The 19,854-nt window shown below is 39.6% G+C and overlaps 5 protein-coding genes across 6 annotated transcripts; all 5 read right to left on the bottom strand.

Moving 5' to 3' along the window:
- Positions 1-3,533: 3,533 nt before the first annotated feature.
- Positions 3,534-4,836, bottom strand: LOC135936355 (CD209 antigen-like). Its single transcript, XM_065479136.1, has 9 exons — positions 4,812-4,836; positions 4,629-4,752; positions 4,480-4,573; positions 4,358-4,414; positions 4,248-4,304; positions 4,162-4,192; positions 4,056-4,108; positions 3,884-3,998; positions 3,534-3,823 (listed from the first exon to the last, which is right to left on the bottom strand). Exons 2-9 carry the CDS (start codon positions 4,736-4,738, stop codon positions 3,558-3,560), a joined length of 783 nt encoding a protein of 260 aa, XP_065335208.1. The 5' UTR covers positions 4,739-4,752; positions 4,812-4,836; the 3' UTR covers positions 3,534-3,557.
- Positions 4,837-5,241: 405 nt separating this feature from the next.
- LOC135938148 (uncharacterized) lies at positions 5,242-5,796 on the bottom strand. The gene is made up of 4 exons (XM_065481708.1): positions 5,674-5,796; positions 5,530-5,623; positions 5,421-5,477; positions 5,242-5,360 (listed from the first exon to the last, which is right to left on the bottom strand). The coding sequence occupies exons 1-4, from the start codon at positions 5,775-5,777 to the stop codon at positions 5,313-5,315; spliced, it is 303 nt and encodes a 100-aa protein (XP_065337780.1). The 5' UTR covers positions 5,778-5,796; the 3' UTR covers positions 5,242-5,312.
- Positions 5,797-6,501: 705 nt separating this feature from the next.
- On the bottom strand, positions 6,502-8,525 carry LOC135936146 (mucin-5AC-like). Its single transcript, XM_065478856.1, has 9 exons — positions 8,290-8,525; positions 8,186-8,240; positions 8,044-8,129; positions 7,375-7,911; positions 7,195-7,251; positions 7,106-7,142; positions 6,990-7,054; positions 6,829-6,934; positions 6,502-6,776 (listed from the first exon to the last, which is right to left on the bottom strand). The coding sequence occupies exons 1-9, from the start codon at positions 8,329-8,331 to the stop codon at positions 6,556-6,558; spliced, it is 1,206 nt and encodes a 401-aa protein (XP_065334928.1). The 5' UTR covers positions 8,332-8,525; the 3' UTR covers positions 6,502-6,555.
- Positions 8,526-10,230: 1,705 nt separating this feature from the next.
- LOC135937984 (uncharacterized) lies at positions 10,231-10,748 on the bottom strand. Its single transcript, XM_065481407.1, has 3 exons — positions 10,689-10,748; positions 10,523-10,628; positions 10,231-10,467 (listed from the first exon to the last, which is right to left on the bottom strand). Exons 1-3 carry the CDS (start codon positions 10,737-10,739, stop codon positions 10,247-10,249), a joined length of 378 nt encoding a protein of 125 aa, XP_065337479.1. The 5' UTR covers positions 10,740-10,748; the 3' UTR covers positions 10,231-10,246.
- Positions 10,749-15,558: 4,810 nt separating this feature from the next.
- On the bottom strand, positions 15,559-17,790 carry LOC135936175 (mucin-21-like). 2 transcript variants are annotated; one of them, XM_065478896.1, is made up of 9 exons: positions 17,581-17,790; positions 17,475-17,529; positions 17,342-17,424; positions 16,393-17,190; positions 16,229-16,288; positions 16,139-16,175; positions 16,023-16,087; positions 15,860-15,965; positions 15,559-15,807 (listed from the first exon to the last, which is right to left on the bottom strand). In XM_065478896.1, the coding sequence occupies exons 1-9, from the start codon at positions 17,620-17,622 to the stop codon at positions 15,587-15,589; spliced, it is 1,467 nt and encodes a 488-aa protein (XP_065334968.1). In that variant the 5' UTR covers positions 17,623-17,790; the 3' UTR covers positions 15,559-15,586. The 2 variants fall into 2 exon arrangements, with proteins under 2 accessions (XP_065334968.1, XP_065334969.1); XM_065478897.1 differs by having other exon boundaries at positions 16,229-16,285.
- Between the last annotated feature and the right edge of the window lie 2,064 nt (positions 17,791-19,854).

The following is a 19,854-nucleotide window of genomic DNA, read 5'->3' as shown; positions in this document are numbered from 1 at the left end:
TGCTCTTCTCGGCGGGTGCAACTGCGAAAGAGAATGCGCCTCAATGTGACTCATCTGCCACCAGCGATCTGTAAGTAAACGATTTTTTTAAACAAAATTTAATTTATCTGTAAAACTACCAGGTTAAAGCAGGTGTTGAATTTGATGGACGAACAAGACAAGTGCAGAAACCTAATCACCAATGCGCAGAATGTAATCAAAACTAATAATTAAAGACCATCTTTGACGAAGTTTCTGAGCACACCAATCGATTCCTGAGGGTCGAATTAGGTTAAGTGGATATTTTCCCCCCTCAAATACGTGCAGCGCGATGTGCGAACTTTTTTCCCGCCAAAACAATATGAACGTATTTGCACGAACTGCGCATGCGTGTGTGACCGGAATTCTCCCGAATCCAGTCACGTGAAGAATTAGTGGCTGTCAAAGCAGAGCATTGTGCTGTTCACGCCGCCGAGGCGTGAAACGCTGACATAAAACTAATTGCTTGTGAAACGGTTGTAGTTAATGCAGAGCAAAGCATAAAATTTAATGAGTTCTCGACAGCTTATAGATGATTGCGTGTGTGCCGGCCCGGGTTTAGTAATAAAATGCTTTGCTCTGCATTAACTAGAAGAATGGCACACATGACCACAGATTTATATGCGAATCTGTTCATGTCGAATTAGCATAGAATTAAGACAAAGGAAATAGATTTTTCCTGCCTCTCTGTTTTACTTTTTGAATAAACAACATTGGTAATATTATTTGACAAATTAATGTGTATTTTTTCTCTTTTTTCCCCTAAAATGAATGTATTTCGTTTAACAAGGTTGCCGCAGTATTACCATTTTTTTAAATTCACGCGACAGTCAGATATGGCGGGAAAATTACACATATGTACATGAAAAATTAAATTGGCTTGGAAAACTTATCATGGAAATGCCTTCAGCGCAATGAGTATTTTTGTTGTTATTTATTTAATACCAGCTGATTAGCACGGTAATTAGCGAATCGACCGTTAGATGGCACTTCAGGCTGATGGAAATGTAACAAAAATACGCGGAAATGAAATTATTTGGCTGGCACGCCTCTTTTTTGACACTTCTGATTGACCACTGGACTGTCTCCTGATTTTGGCCTCTATTATTTCGACGCCATATTGATTTCTGACCGGCGGAAACCAACACAGATCGCAACCCAGCTCCTGGTGAGAATTACGACTGCGCAGAGGGTTTTAATTTGGGTCACGCATGCGCAGTTATGAGTTTCGGCCTCCCTGTGAGATCAAGAAGCGATCTGACCATACTACGCATGCTTAAGATGCGCACAAGTTTACTGCGCAGCTTCAAAATCTGCGAACTTTTCAAGCTGGCTGGTATTTTTGTTGTTAGTTCTTTTCTAACAGCTGATTTTACCGGTAATTTGCGAATAGATCGTTAGATGGCACATTCAGGCTGATGGAAATGTAAAAAAAATTCGCGGGAAATGAAATTATTAGGTCGGCACGCCTCTTTTTCAACATGTGACCGGAATTCTCGGGAATCCGGTCACGTGATCAGTCATTAGTTGGCGCCAGCAGGACATTATGGCGTTCACGCCGCCGAGGCGTGAAGCGCTGAAATAAAAGCAATCGCTCAAAAAATAGTTGGCAGGGCATAAAACTGAACGAGCTGGCGAGAGCATAAAAATTAATGAGTTAGCTAGAAGTGTATAAAAGAATTGCTTGTGTGCGGACCCGGGTTGGGTAATTAGAAAGGAATGGTTCGGATTGAGAAATAAAAAAGAGGGTATTAGCATTATGTCTAGGGTTGGGAAACTTAGACGATCGACTATTTTTTTCTGTGCTCTATTTCTTTCCAAAAACATGAAATCTTGACGAATCATGAAAAATGATGACGATTGACACCCACTTAAAATCGTCTAAAACCGTCTAAATTGCCAAAAATCGTCTAAACCCGCCTGAAACAGTCTAAAACCGTCTAAAATCCCCCAAAAGAGGCCGTTTGCTGGGGAAATTCTCACATTATACAACATAGCAGAATGCAACGTTGATTTGCCGCGATTATCTAGGCTCCCAGAGCGATCTCTGCACGGGTGGATTCTTTTCACCCGCACCCAGCCACGGAATTCTAAATTTTAACCCGCACCCGCGGTGACGTGTGTTCCAAAAACCCGCAACCGCATTACCGAAGCCCCGAATCTTCATATTATAAATTTTGCTATTCACCAGTTGCATTAAGCCCTTTTAGTGTTTGAAGCCGCCACCAGATGTCGCCACCGTATACTTTCGTAATAAATTTAATTTTAAGGAACTTCCGCTGCGATTTCAGACTCAATCCTGCATTCTTCACTTAATTTGTTTTCTTTTGACGTGCTAAAAACCAAAATAAGTCCAGCTATTCGCCGTAGAAGCGTCGGAAAATATTTTAAATTTATAAAATAGTTTTTCACAACTCTACACCGATTAGCTTAACCGATATTTGTTTTCAGCACGTCAAAAGAAAGAAAATTAAGTGAAGAATGCACAGTGGTAGGATTAAGTCTGCAATGCCTTAAAATTGAAAGTATACGGTGGCGCCATCTGTTGGCGGCTTCACAAAATATTTCATGGTTTTTAGTGCATATAACCCGCAACCGCACCGCACCCACCAGAAATGACTAAAAATTCAACCAACCCGCCACACGGTGCAGTTAACCGCGGGTTTAAACCAGCACTCTTATACCCGTGCAGGGCTCTATTAGATGTGTCGTCGGTGGTGTCATTTGTGTGCCAAAAAATAATAAAAATTCATTGTATAAGTACATTTTCCTGCCTTTTCCTAGGACCTTTGGTAATATTTAATTGAATTATTTGGCCCATAATTTGAATAATTGAAAGAAAAACTGAAAAAATATTGAAAATGCCTGAAATTGGCACCAGAAATCAGCCTTCTCAAAACAGTCTAAAACCGTCTAAATCGCCAAAAACAGTCTAAAAAACAGTATTTTTGTGGGCAAAAAGCGTCTAAAAATAGTCGACTATTTTGTACAAAAAAACAGTCTAAGTTTCCCAACCCTAATTATGTCTATGATTGAGAAAATGTGCTTGCAATGAATAGAGGCGCAGAAGGAGAGAGAGAGGAAACGGGCGACGTGGAAAAAAGAGAGACGAAAAACAGTTCGGCTGGGTCCGGTCACACAACACTTCTGATTGGCCGCTGGAATGTCTCCTGATTTTTGCCTCCATTATTTCGTCGCCATATTGACTTCTGACCAGCGGGAACTATAACACATATCGCAGTCTGGACCCTGGTTTTTTCAAAATGACTAAATTTTGCCTGTGAATCAATAAAGGAAAGTCACAATAAGCAAAATTATAATTTAAAATATAAGCAGCGAATTTCCTCAAGAAAAATTGGCACGAGAGCGATAAAGAGGCAGGAAAAGATGTGTGGTTTCAATCACTGCGGTCTACACGCTTATAATATTTGGATTTTTAAATAACCATCCTAATTCTTTTCAATTCGTAACAAATTTTTATTTACCATTTTGCAGAGAGTACATTTTTAATTGTTTGTTTGTACTTCAAATAACAATTTTCACTCTTCATAGCAGTGATTGCTTTCAGCAGGCAGCTCGCAGACAAAATTAATAATTTTCGTCTTGCACATAGAATCAAAGAGCTTGAGGGCGACAGTTTCGAAGTGCAGGAACACGCAGGTTTCTTGTCCAGCCCGGAACACATTTGGCTGGCCGTTGCGTTTGTCCCACAAAGAACTGGTCGCGGGCAAAAGTGTGCCGTCGTGCCACGCAAAGTCGCCGGCCGGCCGTCCAATGTCGGAAGCGGACAACCACCAACGAGCGGCTGACGAGGAAAAGGGAAATTTTAAATTCGTCGCGTGATAAATCAGGGAAATATTATTACTTGGGTTCAATTCCAGTCCCTTATCGCGAATGAGTTTGAGCTCGTTTTCGGTCTTGGCAGCGGCCAAAGTCATCAGTTTGCTTTTGCAGAAATTATTCGCATCGTACCAGTTCACCTTGAAAGATTGATTTTTATAAGAATGAATGTGAAGAAATTAAATTTTAGACTTTACCGAGATGTTGGAGAAAAAATATTTCTTATTTTGCAGCGTTGTTAGATTCACACCTAGATGAATATTATTTTAATTTTTAGAATTAGAAGAAATTAAATTTACTTACGGGTCAGCTCGCAGATACGGCTCTTCAACGCCTGGAAAATTTGTTGATTTATAGTTTAATTCGATTTAATTTAATTAACAGCTAACCGAGTTCTCATTTTGCTGCTTTTTCACGGCTTCCAGTTCTGCCATCACGGTGTCGAGCTTATTAAATTAATTTTAGATTTTTAATCTTTGGATTTGACAAATTAAACTACCTTTCCTAAGATTTGCTCCTTGTCCCCTTCCATCTGAGCCTTTAACTGATTGAATTCCTAATTAAAATGAAATTAATAAGCATCAAGAGTATGTTTTAAAAAAAAATCTCTTAACGCCCTACTTTTGGTAATTGGCTTTGGGTTTTCGTCAAGTTGAAGATCGATTTGGAGATTGCGACTTCCTCACTGTCCAAAGCTCTCAAAATTTGGCCAATCCTGTTTTGCGGCGCAAAATTATCTCGAGAGTCAGAAATAATATTTTTATACTCACGAAGCGTCTTGTTGTTTGACGCACTCGCAGTCGCAACTGGAGCAACTCGAGCCTTTCGTCGCAGTCGCCGAAAGAAAAATTACCAGGAAGAAACAAGGAACAAGCTGCATTTTCTTGCCAGGAACTTTAATTGGAATGAACATAAAATATCTAAATGCATTTTTTGGCGTAAAAACTACTCACAATAAGAGTTGAGTGCAGGGAAAAAGTGTCGACAATGACTGAGCTGTCGAGGAAAGGAGAAAAGCGTTTATTCCCTTATCTTTTGCGGTCGTAGATTTGAGGTACCAAAGAATTATTATTTTTAAATTCTGGTTATGTTAATGAATAATTAAAAAAAGGAAATGGGATGTGGTTGCTAATATCTCGGTTGCTCTAGGAAAAGATTGAGGTTTGGTGCACTTTATTTAATTTAAATTTAATGTAACAATTTTAATTTTAAGTGTAATTTATTGTTCGTCAAAGTATGATTTACTTGCTTTTGATTTGTTTTGGCGTTTGCAATAATTGAGTCACATCAGTCGCGTTTCAAGTACCGCGGAAACACGATTTAGCGCAACTTTATGAAATTTTTATTAAATTTAGCACTCATTTCCTGCAAATAAAATTCTGATTTAACTCTGTATTTATTTATTTAATTAGTTACAATAATTTAAATTGCAATTTTGATATAAGAAACTTGTTTCATTTGCCATTTTTCAGGGTTCTTAATACAGTCATCAGGGCGTCGAGCTAAATTTACAAAAAAAAATATTTATTTCAATTTTAAATAATTTTAGACTAAATATATACCTTTCCGGAAATTTCTAATTTTTGTCCTTCCATCTGGTTTTTCAGCTGGTCAAACCCCTGGAAAATTAAATCAGGATCTTCTTCTTGCCAAAAATTATTAAAAACTTACTGTTTCAGTTGCATTGTGCGTGTTAGCGTTACTGGAAACGTACTTCAAGGTTGCAATTTTTTGTTCGGCCAGAGCATCCAAAACCTGGTTCAATCTGTTTTAATTATTTTTTTTTTTAAAGGCAAAGCATGCTAATTTTCTCACAAGAACTCCTGTTTTTTGACGCAGTCGCAGTCAGAGCAAATGGAGCCATTTGCATTCACCGACGAGAACAAAATCACCAGCAGCAACGACGCAGCAGGTAACATTTTCAGTTGCTGTGAGCAGTCCGTAGTTTTAAAGTGGAATAAAGGCTTTATTTTTTAGAAAAGAGTAGGGCGTCACGAGTGTGTGGTCTGAGGTTGGAGCTAGAGAGACGTCTGTTTCCTTTATACACCAGCAAAGAGGGGAAATAAAGCGAGACTTATTTATATCGGAAAAAAATTAATTTTTGTTAATAAAGACCGTCTGTGACGCACACCAATCGATTCCTGAGGGTCTAATTAAGAAAAATGGAAAATTTTCCGACCAAAAAGTCCAGCGCGACGTGCGAACCTTTTTTTCCCGCCAAAACAATATGAACCGAAATGCGAGAGCTGCGCGTGCGTCAGAGCTGGTTTGAGCACTTGCAGTGAGACCGCCTGTACGAATGACTTTGTCTTCTTTGTCTCATCGAGCAAGCTCTGACGCATGCGCAGTTCTCGTTATTGTTTTGGCGGGAAAAATAGTTCGCACGTTTCGCTTCACTTTTTGGTCGGAAAAAACATCCAATTTACCTAATTCGACACTCAAGAATCGATTGGTGTGCTCAGAAACATCGTCAAAGACGGTATTTAATGTAAATGAGTCTCCGCTCAAGTGAGACATAAAATAAAAGGTATGTAACCAGGCAACCGGCTTAGCTCAAAAGTCGTGCAGGTTGCCTAATGCATCCCAAGTAAATTTTTATTTGACTATCAAGTAAAACTTAAAGTTGAGCCATGAAATGATTCGTGTGGTCAACGGGAATTTTATTGCACAAAATACTTTTATCAATCACGAACAAAACTACTCGCAGTAGTAGCGGTGGATATAATTTGCAGGGTTGATGTAGGTGAGACTCCCTCCCGGGGTGAGCACGATTAGGTTCTTGGTGCCGCACGGAATGTTGTACAGATCGGCGGGAATGATTCCGTCAGGGACCAAAGTGCCGGAGAAGCACCACGTGTCCGTGTTGTTGCCGTTGTTGGTCGTTTGCCCGAAATAGTCCCAGCTGGCGAAGGTTTGGACTGCATTTATTTTTAAAATAAATTTCCACTTTGGAAAGGGCGAAAAATGTACGTTTGAAGTAGGCGAGAAAGTTGTTCCAGCTGGCGATCGTGGTGAATTCGGCAAGTTTCATTCCTAGTTTGCAACAAACTGCGGCGGCAACGTCGTACGTCAGACCCTAAAACCAACTTATTTTATTTCGCTGTAAATTTTTAAAATATTCAGAATTTTACATTGTTGACGGATCCCATAAAGTATTTTTTGCCGTTCCCGGTCGATACCATTTCGCCTTCCAAGGCTGTAAATTTGTTTTTGTCTAATTTAATAATTCAGAAAATTTAATTTCTACTTTTTCCTGTTAATTGAAGAGAGCTCACAGCAACGGCCTGGTTTTGAAGCAGGATAATGAAATTATAGGTGTAATATACAAATTCTTACATCCACGCTACACGTTGGTTCGGGCCGGCACGCTCTGTCGAAAGCTCTGACGCAAGACTGGTAATAATTTATTTAGAATCTCGTTCCAAAAATTTATAAAATTTGTGTGATTCATCACGGGTTTAATTTTAATAAATTTAAAAATCAATTTGTGCATAGCTAATAGACATTTTAAATTACTGTGGTTGTTGTTGTCGGTATAGCAGTTGTTGTCGACCCTGTTGTTGCAGTTCTTTCTGATGAAACCACACCTTGTTGAGTTGCAGTCGTGGTTGTTGCCCCTCCGGTGGCTGTTGTTGTCCTTGCAGCTGTGGTTGTCCCTGCGGTTGTTGTTGTCCCTGCGGTTGTTGTTGTCCTTGCAGCTGTGGTTGTCCCTGCGGTTGTTGTTGTCCCTGCGGTTGTTGTTGTCCTTGCAGCTGTGGTTGTCCCTGCGGCTGTTGTTGTCCCTGCGGCTGTTGTTGTCCTTGCGGCTGTTGTTGTTCCTGCAGCTGTTGTTGTAGTTCCTGCGGCTGTTCCTGTCAAGCTATTAGTTGATGACGCACTTGGAGCCGAAGAAATGGTTTTTCCAGGGTCAAACGATGAGGGTGTTGTGTCCAAATTCAATTCTGCGGCATTGTTCGTCGTCACATCCGATCCAACTGTTGTTGTCTTGAGTAAACTCGGTGAAGATTCCGATGAAATTTTTGATAGGACCTCTGCATTTGTCGTGTGATTGAGCTAAAATTAAACTAATCTGATGAAACGTTTTCAATTGCCACCAGAAGGTAATTTTTTTAATTTCTACTTTACAAGAGCCTTAAATTCATAAAATCCTAGGGCTGCGTGGTAATTTAATAATTTTTGTATCACCTTTGAAAGAATTGTGAGATTCCCCAGGCACCTAACATTTCCGCAACACCTAATGATCATGTCTCTCCTCTGCTGCTGATACACAACTTTTAGTTAACTGTAGAATTGAGTTATTAGAAAAAAATAAAATTTAATTTCTTACAATTCAATGAAATCTTTCCGCGAGACTTGACTCTTAACGTCTTCGAGTCGGTTTGCTAAAGTAAAATTTGCATTTGTTACAATTTTAAAATTTAATATACAAACCGATTGCAGCAGGATTATCACCAAACACGGCACGACCAGCATTTTTTCATTCTCAATTTTTCAAAACGACGCAATATAATTTCGAAATCAGTCTAAATCGATGGCATTAAAACTTCTGAATCTATTAAATGTGTCGACAGCTTTTAAACTCTGCCTATTGCCTTTCCATCTGTGCCAAAACGCACGGATTGCCAAACGGTTCGGTCGCTCAGCACACAGCGGAAGAAGCAGAATCGTCATTTTTTCGGAACAGCGGAAACTGGTCACTGCTGCTGTCAAATACGTCTCCATCAGGCTGCATATTGTGCACGGAATAATGAATTAGGGAAAATTTTGCATGTGATTTTTTCCCGATTTCGATAAAATTTAGAAATACCGAAAAGACGCATTAATTGATTTTCCCCAAAAGATTAGAATCAATTCTGACATAAAGCGAGTTTTGAATTGAAAGCAAGTTTATGTTTTGAAATCGGGAACAACTGGTGTGCTAGATTGAAAAACACAGGACGCAGAGGGAAACACTCGCCAGCACCGCGAGCCCAGCAACGGATGTGTAGTGTGCTCCGATTTCGCTCGTAAATGTGACAATGCGAGCACGGAGCGCTGCAAGTTTTGAAACTCCCTCAAATGAATATATAGAATCCACTCTAAATATTTTATTCTAGCAAAAGGGATTTAAAAAAATTCATTAGGTTCGTGCGTTAAAATAAATTAGATCTTAAAAGAATTTTCAAATTTCATACATAATTTAAAACAAATTATTTTCCTGCACCGACTTGAATCGTTGATCAAGTTTTTCTTCAATTTATTTCCTTTAATTCATTGATTTGTGATTTTCCAGGTGTTAATTTTCCCTTTTGGTGACGCAAAAAAAAAATGATTTACTCTTTTTACTCGATATATTCTTTTACGCTTTTTTGAAACCATTTATTTCCTGTGTGTCTACCGCCCTTGTTGGCTGGGACATTGACGCAGGTGGCACGACAGACAAATAAATAAATATAGGCTACGTTTTTCATTCCGCTTAAAGAATTTGGCGGCTCAAGCACATTCCTTGGGACAATGGTGACCCTCCACAGCGAAACACCCTCAGGCAGCATCGGCTACCTGCCCGTCCATCCGCCGTTTGCTCGCACAGAGGCTTTATTCTCCCTCGGGGGATTTGTTTCACAACAGGTAAACAGCTAGCGCGCGTGCATTCCTCCCTTATTCAATGATTCGCTTCGCCGGCTTAACCTTCGCTACCTACGGGCGGCTCCCACGATTTCTTTTTTGGACAGTTGAAAATTGAACTCTTTGCCGCTTCGTTTTTTTTTTATTAAAATGTCACATAAATTCGGACCACTCCTGATTTTTATAAATTTCCCTCCACACCTTGAAAAACTATAATACTGTTTAATATTTAATATTCAGAGCAGGAACATGCAAAAGAAATGAAATTGATAAAAAAAAATATTAAAATGAACAGGCTCAACAGGTAATGCAAAGCTTTGAATCGCGAAATTGGCCCTATATTTACTGTTACGTAAACTCTTATTAAAACGCAGACGAGACTTTGACAAACTAAACACAGAAAATAAATTCTTACGGACACGGAGTGGCTATAGCGCACGGCAGTTGCTGCTCGACCGAGGTCTTAATACTTTGTGCTGAGAAACAGCTCAAATGCAGCCTCCTCGAAAACTCGGGGGAGAGGGTGCATTTGGCGGCCGATTGTACGCGTCAGTCAGTGGTTGGTTCTGACAAAAGAGCGCGAAAACCACGTTGAACTTAAACAGTGCTCGCTTCTTGTCGTTTAGAGAAAAATAAAATGCCAATTCATACAATAGACGGTGGTTGGTTACTTTTATCGGCCTGGGCGCCTGGTCATGAAACTAAAAATTGATTCTTGTTGTCAACGGGATTTTTTTTATATATATATATGCACCAAATTCATTTATTCCAATCACGAACAAAACTACTCGCAGAAGTAGCGGTGGATATAATTTGCAGGGTTGATGTAGGTGAGATTTCCTCCCGGGGTGAGCACGATCAGGTTCTTGGTGCCGCACGGAATGTTGTACATGTACGCGGGAATGATTCCGCTGGGTACCAGAGTGCGGGAGAAGCACCACGTGTCTGTTTTGTTGCCGTTGTCCTTCGTTTGTCCGAAGTAGTCCCAGCTGGAGAAGGTTTGGGCTGCATTTATTTTTTAAAAAATTAATTTCCACCTTTGAAAGGACGAAAAATGTACGTTTGAAGTAGGCGAGAAAGTTGTTCCAGCTGGCGATCGTGGTGAATTCGGCAAGTTTCATTCCTAGTTTGCAACAATTTGTGGTGGCAACGTCGTACACCAGACCCTAAAACCATTATTAGAAATTTTATTTCGTCTTATATTATTAAAAGAATTAGAGTTTTACATTTTGTTCAAAGCCCGTGAAGTATTTTTTGCCGTTCCCGGTCGTTACCATTTCGCCGTCCAAGGCTGTTAATTTGTTTTAATTTGATTTAATAATTCAGATAATTTAATTCTTACCCTTGCCAGTCAATTTAAGAGCTTTCACAGCCATTGTCTAGTTTTGAAGCAGGATAATAATGAGATAAAAGGAGTATATTTTTTAATTTTGTGTTTCTCACGTCCACTTGGCACGTTGGTTCCGGCCGGCACGCTCTGTCGAGAGCTCTGACGCAAGACTGGTAAGAATTTATTTAGTATCTCGTTCAAAAAATTTTTAAAATCACAGAGGATGAATTTAAAAAAATTTAAAAAAAAAACATTGTGTGCATAGCTACAAGTTTGAAATTACAGTGGTTGTTGTTGTTGGTAGAGCAGTTGTTGTCGACTTTGTCGGGGTTGCCGTTGTTGCTTTGGTGGTTGTGGTTGCTTTAGCGGTGGTTGTTGTTTTAACAGCTGTTGTTGTTGTTGCTTGAGTGGTGGTTGTTGTTTTAACTGCCGCTGTTGTTGTTGCAGCTGTTGTTGCCTTGGTGGTTGTTGTTGCTTTAGCGGTGGTTGTTGTTTTAATGGCTGTTGTTGTTGTTGTTGCCTTGGTGGTTGTGGTTGCTTTAGCGGTGGTTGTTGTTGCTTTAGTGGTGGTTGTTGTTTTAATGGCTGTTGTTGTTGTTGCAGCTGTTGTCGCCTTGGTGGTTGTTGTTGTTTTAGCAGCTGTTGTTGTTATTGCAGCTTTTATTGCCTTGGTGGTGGTTGTTGTTGTTGTAGCAGCTGTTGTTGTTTTCACGGCTGTTGGTGTTGTTGCAGCTGTTGTTGCCTTCGTAGTTGTGGTTGCTTTAGCGGTGGTTGTTGTTTTAACGGTTGTTGTTGCTGTTGTTGCCTTGGTAGTTGTTGTTGTTTTAGCAGCTGTTGTTGTTTTAACGGCTGTTGTTGTTGTTGCAGCTGTTGTTGCCTTGGTGGCTGTTGTTGCTTTAGCAGCTGTTGTTGTTATTGCAGCTGTTGTTGCCTTGGCGGTGGTTGCTGTTTTAGCGGCCGTTGTTGTTTTAGCAGCTGTTGTTGTTTTAACGGCTGTTGTTGTTGTTGCAGCTGTTGTTGCCTTGGTGGCAGTTGTTGCTTTAGCGGCCGTTGTTGTTATTGCAGCTGTTGTTGTTTTAGCGGTGATTGTTGTTTTAGTGGCTGTGGTTGTTATTGCAGCTGTTGTTGCTTCGGCCGCCGTTCTTGCTCCTGCGGCTGTTATTGCTTCAGCCGACGTCAACCCTTCAGCCGCCGTTGTTGCTTTTGCGGCCGTTGTTGCTCCTGCAGCTATTGACGCTTCTGCAGCTGTTGTTACTTCGGCCACCGTTGTTGTTTCGGCCGCCGTTGATGCTCCTGCGGCTGTTATTGCTTCGGCCGCCGTCGACCCTTCAGCCGCCGTTGTTGCTTTTGCGGCCGTTGTTGCTTCGGCCGCCGTCGACCCTTCAGCCACCGTTGTTGCTCCTGCGGCTGTTTCTGTCAAGCTATTAGTTGATGACGCACTTGGAGCCGAAGAAATGGTATTTTCTCCGACATCTGTGGTGTCAATCAACGAGGGCGTTGTGTCCAAATTAGATTCTGCGGCATTGTTCGTCACATCCGATCCGACTGTTGTTGTCTTGATTATTTTTGGTGAAGATTTCGATGAAACTTTTGTTAGGACCACTGCTTTGGTCGTTTTTTTGGGCTAAAATTAAAATAATTTCATAATGTTTGAAATTGCAACCAGAAGGTGATACATAAAATAAGAAACATATTTTTTTTTAAAAATTTGTATGAAACTAGAGCCTTATTATTCTGTGGTTAATTTAATAATTATTCTCACCTTTGAAAGAATTGTGCGATTCCCCAGGCACCTTACATTCCCGCAACACCTAATGATCATGTCTCTCCTCTGCTGCTGATATACAACTTTCAGTTGCAGAAGAATTAGGTTTTAGAAAAAATAAAATTTCATTTCTTACTATGCAATGAGATCTTTCCGGGAGACTTGATTCTTATCGTCTTCGAGTTGGTTTGCTGAAGTAAAATTTTTGCATTTGTTACAATTTTTAAATTTAATATACAAACCGATTGCAGCAGGATTATCACCAAACACAGCACGACCAGCATTTTTTCATTCTCAATTTTTCAAAACGACCCAATATAATTTCAAAATCAGTCCAAATCGATGGCATTAAAACTTCCGATACTAGTATTAAAATGAGATATTGTAAACTTCACCTGTTGCTTTTCCGTCTCTGCCAAAACGCACGGATTGCTGAACGGTTCGGTCGCTCAGCGGAAGAAGCAGAATCGCCATTTTTTCCGAACAGCACCGAATTCAGCGGAAACTGGTTACTATACTGCTGTCAAATAATATGTACGTCTCCATCAGGCAGCATAATATAGTGCACGGAATAATAAATGAGGGAACACTTTTCATGTAATTTATTGCAATGGGAATTTTCCCGATTTCGATCAAATTTAGAAATACCGAAAAGACGCATTAATTTATTTTCCCCAAAAGATTAGAATGAATTCTGACACAAAGCGAGTTTCGAATTGAAAGCAAGTTTATGTTTTGAAATCGGGAACAACTGGTGTGCTAGATTGAAAAACACAGGAAGCAGAGCGCGAAACACTCGCCAGCACCGCGAGCCCAGCAACGGATGTGTACTGCTCCGATTTCGGTTGTAAATGTGACAATGCGAGCACGGAGCACTACAAATTTCTTCACTGTGTAAGTTGAATCTAGAATTCACTATGTATAAAATTATTTTAATCTTTTTCTTTTATTTTAACAAAAGTAATTTGTTCGATTAGTGGGTTAAAAAAAATCAGATCTTTAAAGAAATTCCAAATTTATTTATAATTTCTGCACCAACTTGAGTCGTTGATCAAGTTTCTCTTCGATTTATTTCCTTTAACTCGTTGATTTGATATTTTCCAAGATGTTAATTTTCCGTTTTGGTGACGCAAAAAATTGATTTACCCTTTTTACGCAATATTATTTTTTATTTAAATTTAAAACAATTTATTTCCTTTGTGTCTACCGCCCTGAATTCAATCCATCTTGTTGGCCGTGACCCTGACGCAGGTGGCACGACAGCCAAATATAATCAGGTCGGGTAGAAATGATTTTTTTAACATCGAACAGCCAAATAATATCATGAAAGTTAATTTTGACTGATAAATGATTTAAAAGGAATGCTTTGCCTCAGAAAGCCAACTGGGAATTACAACACCTCGAATAATTTAAAAAATTGAAATTATTCTTGAAGAAGAAGTCTGCCTTCTCTCGCTGAAAAAAAAATCTGAAACATAACAAAATATTTTTTTAAAGCAGCATTCCTTTCAGTAATTTAAAAATGCAAGTTGTTGTCTCACCTTCATTCAATTTTCCTACAAAAATCCTCTTCTAACGTTCATGGCAGCACTAATTAAGTTTTAGCTGATGAAGATTATGAGGAGACTGTAAAACTTTATTAAATATCTAAGTTATCTCGCACCAATTGTGGCCGCACGTTATGGAAAAAAATGTTCTAGTCAGAAATGTAAAAGAAAAATATTTACAGAACGAGATAGAGTGCGACCGGACGTTGCTCTTGAATTTATTTATAAAGGGCGAATGACGCAAAGCGCGACATTGACCCAGAGAAGGCGCGACCACTTTTATCATAGCGGACACGATTGTGATGCGAGGAATAACAGCTGATATTTGTTTCCCTTTCACAGAAACGACTTCGAGCACTTTTCTCAGGAAGAGTAAAAACAATTAAGCTGCAACAATATTAATGAATGAGCCAAGATTTAAATATAATTAAATTTGAATATTTTAACACGTTTTTCGCTGATCAACAAAAAATATTTTGATTCTTTTAAGTAGAAAATACGAGCAGGAAAAATCTCAAACAGAGGCGAGTGTTTAGATTTATGAAGTCTAGTCACGAAGAGATATTAGAAAATAGATCATTTTGCAATAAAAAATATATAAATTCTGTGTGCAAAAATAAAACGAAAGAAGCAAAATTTGGACTCACCCGACGAGCAGCAGAGCTGGATGGAAAGAGCCGACAACGAAATGCGCTGGACCCAGATAGAGGGAGGCAGAGGAGAGGGCAGTTTCGCAATTCTAAACTTTTGTGCTCCCTCGGGTCAATCGAATTACTCCAAAAACAACACAATAGGTCTGATTCTGAACATAATTTTCTAGAAATATATTATTACATCATCAATAAAGCGGGAAAACACAAAGGTTTTTAAAAATATTAAATTTAAATCTTCTGCATTAAAAAAGCTGATTTAATTTCTATTTTCAACCACACTTGCCCACTGTTTTTCAATTTCTCGTCGGCTGCCAGCGGATCATTCTAATAAATTGGATGCGATGTCTTCTCCAATAATGGAATTAAAATAAAATAATTTTAATTTAGTACATACGCCGCGCGTCAGGAAATATTTCCATTTACAGTTCTCTTGGTCGCAATTAAAATTTTAATGCGCATTTCTCGCAAGTACGTTTAAATTGTTTTGGCGGGAATAAAGGTTTGCACGTCGCGCTGGACATAATTGTCGGAGGAAATTTCCATTTTACCTAATTCGACCATCAATAATCGATTAGTCAGCTCAGAAACTTCGTCAAAAACGGTATTTTATGTGAAAGAGTCTCCGCTCAAGTGAGAATTAAAATCAAAAGTGTGCAACTAGGCGACCGGCTTAGCTCTAAAGTCTCGCAGGTTGCCTAATGCATCCCAAGTAAATTTTAATTTAACTATATCAAGTTATGAGGCATCAACTGATCCGTATTTGTCAACGGGAATTTTAATACACACAAATCTTTCATTTATCAATCATTTATTCTGATCATGAACAAAACTACTCGCAGAAGTAGCGGTGGATACTTTTTTGAGGGTTGATGTAGGTGAGATTCCCTCCCGGAGTGAGCACGATCAGGTTCTTGGTGCCGCACGAAATGTTGTACAGATCGGCGGGAATGATTCCGTCAGGGACCAGAGTGCCGGAGCCGCACCACGTGTCGGTGTTGTTGCCATTGTCGGTCGTTTGCCCGATGTAGTCCCAGCTGGAGAAAGTCAGGGCTGCATTTTTTTTTATTAATAATTTCCACTTTCGAAAGGTCGAAAAATGTACGTTTAAAGTAGTCGAGAAAGTTGTTCCAGCTGGCGATCGTGGGGAATTCGGCAAGTTTCATTCCTAGTTTGCAACAAACTGCGGCGGCAACGTCGTAAGTCAGACCCTAAAACCATTAGACATTTTATTTCGCCGTAAATTTTTAAAATATTCAGAATTTTACATTGTTGTCGGATCCCATGAAGTATTTTTTGCCGTTCCCGGTCGTTACCATTTCGCCGTCCAAGGCTGTAAATTTGATTTTATAGGATTTATTAATTCGGATAATTTAATTCTTACTGCTCCCAATTAATTTAAGAGAGCTCACAGCAACGGTCTGGTTTTGAAGCAGGATAATAAAATTGGAGATTTATTTAAAAAAATTCTTACATCCACTTTGCACGTTGGTTCGGGCCGGCACGTTCTGTCGAAACCACTGACGCAAGGCTGCTAAGAATTTATTTATTATTTCCCTCCGAAACATTTAAAATTAATGTGATTTGCGGGTTTAATATAAAAAATTAATTCGTGTAGAGCTAGATATTTTAAATTACTGTGGTTGTTGTTGTTGGTATAGCAGTTGTAGTCGATCCTGTTGTTGCAGTTCCTTCCGATGAAACCACACCTTCTTGAGTTGCAGTCGTGGTTGTTGCTCCTGCGGCTGTTGACTCTCCTGCGGCTGTTGTTGCTCCGGCTTCCGTTGACCGTCCAGCCGCCGTTGTTGCTCCTGCGGCTGTTGACTCTCCGGCGGCTGTTGTTGCTCCTGCGGCCGTTGACGCTCCGGCGGCTGTTGTTGCTCCTGCGGCCGTTGACGCTCCTGCGGCTGTTGTTGCTCCTGCGGCCGTTGACGCTCCTGCGGCTGTTGTTGCTCCTGCGGCCGTTGACGCTCCTGCGGCTGTTGTTGCTCCTGCGGCCGTTGACGCTCCTGCGGCTGTTGTTGCTCCGGCCGTCGTTGGCTGTCCAGCCGCCGTTGTTGCTCCTGCGGCTGTTGTTGCTCCTGCGACCGTTGACGCTCCTGCGGCTGTTGTTGCTCCGGCCGTCGTTGGCTGTCCAGCCGCCGTTGTTGCTCCTGCGGCTGTTGTTGCTCCTGCGGCTGTTGACGCTCTTGCCACCACCGTTGTTGATCCTGCGGCTGTTCCTGTCAAGCTTTTGGTTGATGACGCACTTGGAGCCGAAGAAATGGTTTTCCCTCCGACATCAGTAGGGTCAAACGACGAGGGCGACGTGTCCAAATTTGCTTCTGCGGCATTGTCCGACGTCACATCCGTTCCGACGGTTGTTTTCTTGATTATACTCGGTGAAGATTGCGATGAAATTTTTGATAGGACCTCTGCATTTGTCGTATTTTTGAGCTAAAATTAAAATAATTTCATCATGTTTGAAATTGCCAACAGAAGAGGCGAGACATAAAATCAGGAATGTTTTATTTTTAAGTTTGTATGAAACTAGAGCCTTATAATTAAATTCACAAAATCCTGTGGTTAATTTAATAATTATTCTCACCTTTGAAAGAACTGGGCGGTTACCCAGGCACCTTACATTCCCGCAACATTTTATGATTGTGCTTCTCCTCTGCTGATATACAACTTTCAGTTAATGTAGAGTTGAAATCTAAGAAAAAAATATAATTTCTTACAATTCAATGAAATCTTTCCGGAAGACTTGACTCGTATCGTCTTCGAGTCTGCTTGCTAAAGTAAAATTTTCATTTGTTACAATTTTTAGATTTAATTTATACAAACCGATTGCAGCAGGAGTATCATCATACACAGGACGACCAGCATTATTAAGTTATCAATTGTCCCAAACGATCCAATACCATTACTCTGAATCTATATAAATGAGGTTGTAAACTCTGCTTATTGCCTTTTCCATCTGTGCCAAAGCGCACGGATTGCAAAACGGTTTGCGGCCACTCAGCGGAAGAAGCAGGATCATCGTCATTCGCGCGAGCAACACCACATACAGCGGAAACTGCTCAGTGCTGTCAAACGCGCGTCTCCATCAAGCAGCAAATAATGAATGAGGGAACACTTTTCCTGTAATTTATTGCAATGGGGATTTTCCCGTTTTGCAATCAAATTTATAAAATCCTAAAAGAAATTAATTTATTTTCCCCAAAGATTATTATTTCGAACAAAATGCTCATAAAATGGTAACGAGCTTATTCGCAAATATTAAAGCAAATTTATATTTTGTTATCGGCAACAACAGATGCTACTAGATTGAGAAATACAGGAAGCAGAGGGAAACACTCGCCACCGAGCCCAGCGACGGATGCAGCGCGCTGATTTTGCTTTTATAAATGGCACAATTCGATCAGAAAGCGCTAGAAGTTTGTTTCACTCACAATCAGTCAGATGAATCTAGAATTTACTACAAATTTGTTAGAATGAGCAAGAGTGATTGAAAAAATGTCATTTGGTTGGTTGGTTAAACTAAATAAGATCTTTCAAGAAATTCCAAATTTATTTATAATTTAAAACAAATAATTTTCCTGCACCGACTTGAATCGTTGATCAAGTTTCTCTTCGATTTATTTTCTCTTTAATTCTTGAAGAGGAAGAAGACGTTATGTCTTCTCTCGCTGAAAAACATATCAGAGACATGGAATAAATATTTTTTTATATAACTTGTCCTTTTAAATAATTTAAAAATGCAAATTTGTGTTTCACCTTCATTCAAACTTCTGATTCTATCATCCATGGTAGCACCAATTTAAATAAACACTGCAAAAATTTAATTTTAACTCATGAAGACAAAAAACGGAAACTTTGAACCTTTTTTAAATTTAAATGTTGTCTTCGTCTCGCACCAATTGTGGCCTCGGTAGACTCCAAGTCCGGAAAAGAAATTTCCTAGTCGGAAATATAATAGATTAAATATTATTGCTAACGCGAGATGCAGTGCGAGCGGACGTTATGCTCTTGAATTTATCTCTAAAGGGCGAATGACGCGACGCGACATTGACCCAGAAAAGGCGCGACCACTTTTATCATAGCGGACACGATTGTGATGGGAGAAATAACAGCTGATATTTGTTTCCCTTTCACAGAAAAGACTTCGAGCACTTTTCTCAGGAAGAGTGAAAAAACTAAGCTGGGAAAATATAAATAAATGAGCCAAAATTAAAAAAAATTGAATATTTTAACACGTTTTTTGCTGATCAACAAAAAATATTTAGATTCTTTTAAGTAGAGAATACGAACAGGAAAAATCTCAAACAGAGGCGAGTGTTTAGATTTATCAAGTCTAGTCACGAAGAGATATTAGAAAATAGATTATTTTTTATTAATTTTTCTATGTGCAAAAATAAAACGAAAGAAGCAAAATTTGGACTCGCCCGACGAGCAGCAGAGCTGGATGTAAAGTGTCGACAACGAAATGCGCTGGACCCAGATAGAGGGAGGCAGAGGAGAGGGCAGTTTCGCAATTCTAGACTTTTCTGCTCCCTCGGGTCAATCGAATTACTCCAAAAACAACACAATAGGTCTGATTCTGAACAGAATTTTCTAGAAATCTTTTATTACGTCACCAATAAAGCGGGAAAACACAAAGGTTTTTAAAAATATTAAATTTAAATACGCCGCGCAATTCTCTTGGTCGCAATTAAAATTATAATGCGCAGCTCTCGCAAATACGTTCCTATATTGTTTTGGTCGAAAAAATTTCCATTTAACCTAATTCGACCCCCTTGAATCGATTGGTGAGCTCAGAAACTTGGTCACAGAAGGTCTTTAATGTGAATGAGACTCCGCGCAAGTGAATTAAAATAAAAGTGTGCAACTATAGGCAACCGGCTTAGCTCCAAAGTCTCGCAGGGTGCCTGATCCATGCCAATTAAATTTTAATTTGACCATAATCAAATAAAACTAAAAAATTGATTTGTATTGTCAGCGGGAATTTTAATGCACAAAATTATTTTATTCCGATCGTGAACAAAACTACTCGCAGAAGTAGCGGTTGATACTATTTTGAGGGTTGATGTACTTGAGATCCCCTCCTGGAGTGAGGAT

This window comes from Cloeon dipterum, chromosome 2 (genome assembly GCF_949628265.1).
Source record: "Cloeon dipterum chromosome 2, ieCloDipt1.1, whole genome shotgun sequence".
NCBI lineage: Eukaryota > Metazoa > Arthropoda > Insecta > Ephemeroptera > Baetidae > Cloeon > Cloeon dipterum.
This window is presented reverse-complemented; position numbering and strand designations above follow the sequence as displayed.